Genomic DNA, 2674 nt, shown 5'->3' on the forward strand with positions numbered 1-2674 from the left:
ATTGTTCCAGTCATTAGGCTGCGGCCATGCTGGGGCACCGCTTTGAGAAATTTTAGACGAATAAATCGATGCTAGTATTTTTAACTGTTTTGCTAAACTGCTAAGTTACGGGGTTGCCAAGTGGTGGCTGGGGACAAACACAGATACAAAGACACACACACACACACACACACATATTTATATATGACGGGTTTCATTCAGTTTCCATTGTACCAAATCCACTCACAATTGTAAAGGACAATTGCCCAAGGTACCACACAGTGGGACTGAACTCGGAACCGTGTGGTTGATAAGCAAGTTACTTACCACACAGCCACTCCTGCGCCTACATACATACATACATACATACATACATACATACATACATATATAAACTTTCTACTGGTGGGTTATATAATTCTAAAATATTGTTGTCTTTTCATCTTATTCGTACATCTCTAGTTACGAAGCATTAAATGCAAATATTACATTATATTTCTGTTTCTATTACGTCATAGTATTAAACTTGTTACTAACCTTCAACCATAATATATTTACAGGTGGGCGACGGAAACATGGGGGATGTAAATGGTTTAATGTGGCCCAAGGATGGGGTTTTATCACTCCAGATGACAAATCGCAAGATGTCTTTGTACATCAGGTAAGTTCAATTTCAATCTTTGCATGAAATGGAATCCATTATTATTATTATTATTATTATTATTATTATTATTATTATTATTATTATTATTATTAAGGCAGCGAGCTGGCAAAAAACGTTAGCACACCGGGCAAAATGATTTGCAGCATTTCATTTGGCAAAAACCGGTAAACACTTTGTCCGGCATGCTAACGAGTCTGCCAGCTCAGCGCCTTCTCCACCAGCACAAGGTTATTTTATTCTTTTACTTGTTTCAATCATTTGACTGCGGCCATGCTGGGGCACTGCCTTTTAGTCGAGCAAATCGACCACCAGGTCTTATTCTTTGTAAGCCTAGTACTTATTCTGCTGGTTACTTTTGCCGAACCGCTAAGTTACGGGGGCATAAACACACCAGCATCAGTTCTTAAACGATGTTGAAGGGACAAACACACACACACACACACACACACACACACACACACACACACACACACACACACACACACACACACACACGTGTATACGACGGGCTTCTTTCAGTTTTCGTCTACCAAATCCGCTCACAAGGCTTTGTTCGGCACGAGGCTATAGTAAAAGACACTTGCCCAAAGTGCCACGCAATGGGACCGAATCCGGAACCGTGCGGTTGGCAAGCAAGCTTCTCACCACACAACCCATCCTGCGCCTATTGATGATTATAAATATTGTCCGGTGATAAGCTACGATATCGCATGGTAACTAAAACGGAAGATACGATAGGATATCATCCAAGCCGAAGCTACTCCTTGGCTGTTAACATGGTCAGATTATAAACCAGTGAAGTCTATATAGATTTATATATCGGATATCTATATGTTTCTATACGTCTCTCATTTGCAATCGATATCTTCAGATTTGGCTGGAGAAAAAAACAAAAACAAAACAAAAATAATAATAAAATGCACACAAGACATTAATAGCTCCGTTTTCAGTCACATGATACCTTAATTACAGTGTTGTTGTTATTGTTATTGTTTTGACTTGTTTTTGTTGTTAATATGTTAGCTGAATCGTTTGCGCATCGGACAAAATAAAATGCTTAGCGCCATTTCTTCCAGCTCTTTATATTCGATTTCAAATCCCGTCGAAGTCAACTTTACCTTTCAGCCTTTCAGGATCGACAAAATAAATAAATAAATAAACAATAACGTATCTGCCAAGCAGTGGATCGATGAAATCGTCAGGCCCCTTCCCCTCAAAATTGTGGCCTTTGAAATAATTTGTTCTCGTGGCTCTTTTTATAGTTATTACTATTGTTGTTGTTAGTTTAGTTGTTATTGTTACGTTTGTTCTTACTCCTGCTTTCGCTGCTGCTACTGCTGCTGCTGCTGCTGCTGCTGTTAATAGCCTGTTTCTACTCGTCAATGGTTTGTCGGTAGTTTTCAACAACTTCTTCCAGTAATTAATGGCATAAATAATGCCTCTTGATTAACTCTTTAATTACGAAAGTCTTATTGGAACCTTACAATCAGCAAAAAAGAGTAATCTAGATTCAAGGATCATGAAGATGCCTTCACACAAGATTTGAACGTGCTTCCAGCTGCTAAATAGTCGAATGTGTTATTCACTGAGATATTTGCATTATTAGGTCGCATGAACCAACAAAACCAAGTGTCTTCTTTCTGGATACTCATCCTGACTACGTTTAAAGAAGAGCCTGGAAGGTTATGACGTTGCTATTGTGAATATGATCAGTCTTTAGTAATTTTAAAGTGCAGCTCCACTGCATTGAAATTGTGTCAGTGGTTAGGGTCGTAGATGTAAGACGAAACTATTAGCCACTTTGTGGAAGTATACAATACGATCGACAGATAAAACTATGGTGGATATAACGGAATGTATGTATGAATGTGTGTGTGTGTGTGTATGTGTGAGTATGTGTGTGCGTATATATTTTTAAATGGTTGACATTACAGAAGAGGAAGCTGTTTCAGGTTCGGCTTACAAGTTGTCGGTTCAAACTATTGGCCAAGCAGACACGACACCGATACGGACACACAACCCCCCCCCCCC

The 2674-nt window shown here is 39.2% G+C and overlaps 1 protein-coding gene across 1 annotated transcript in view; it reads left to right on the forward strand.

Annotated features, from left to right (window-relative positions):
* LOC106882341 (Y-box-binding protein 1) overlaps positions 1-1553 on the forward strand; it is a 199558-nt gene extending 198005 nt beyond the window's left edge. Inside the window, exons 3-4 of the mRNA XM_052974512.1 lie at positions 540-640; positions 1515-1553. Coding sequence (XP_052830472.1) covers positions 540-640; positions 1515-1553 — 140 coding nt within the window. The remainder of the gene's footprint in view (positions 1-539; positions 641-1514) is intronic.
* The last annotated feature ends 1121 nt before the right edge of the window (positions 1554-2674 follow it).

This window comes from Octopus bimaculoides, chromosome 18, assembly GCF_001194135.2.
Source record: "Octopus bimaculoides isolate UCB-OBI-ISO-001 chromosome 18, ASM119413v2, whole genome shotgun sequence".
NCBI classification, from domain to species: domain Eukaryota; kingdom Metazoa; phylum Mollusca; class Cephalopoda; order Octopoda; family Octopodidae; genus Octopus; species Octopus bimaculoides.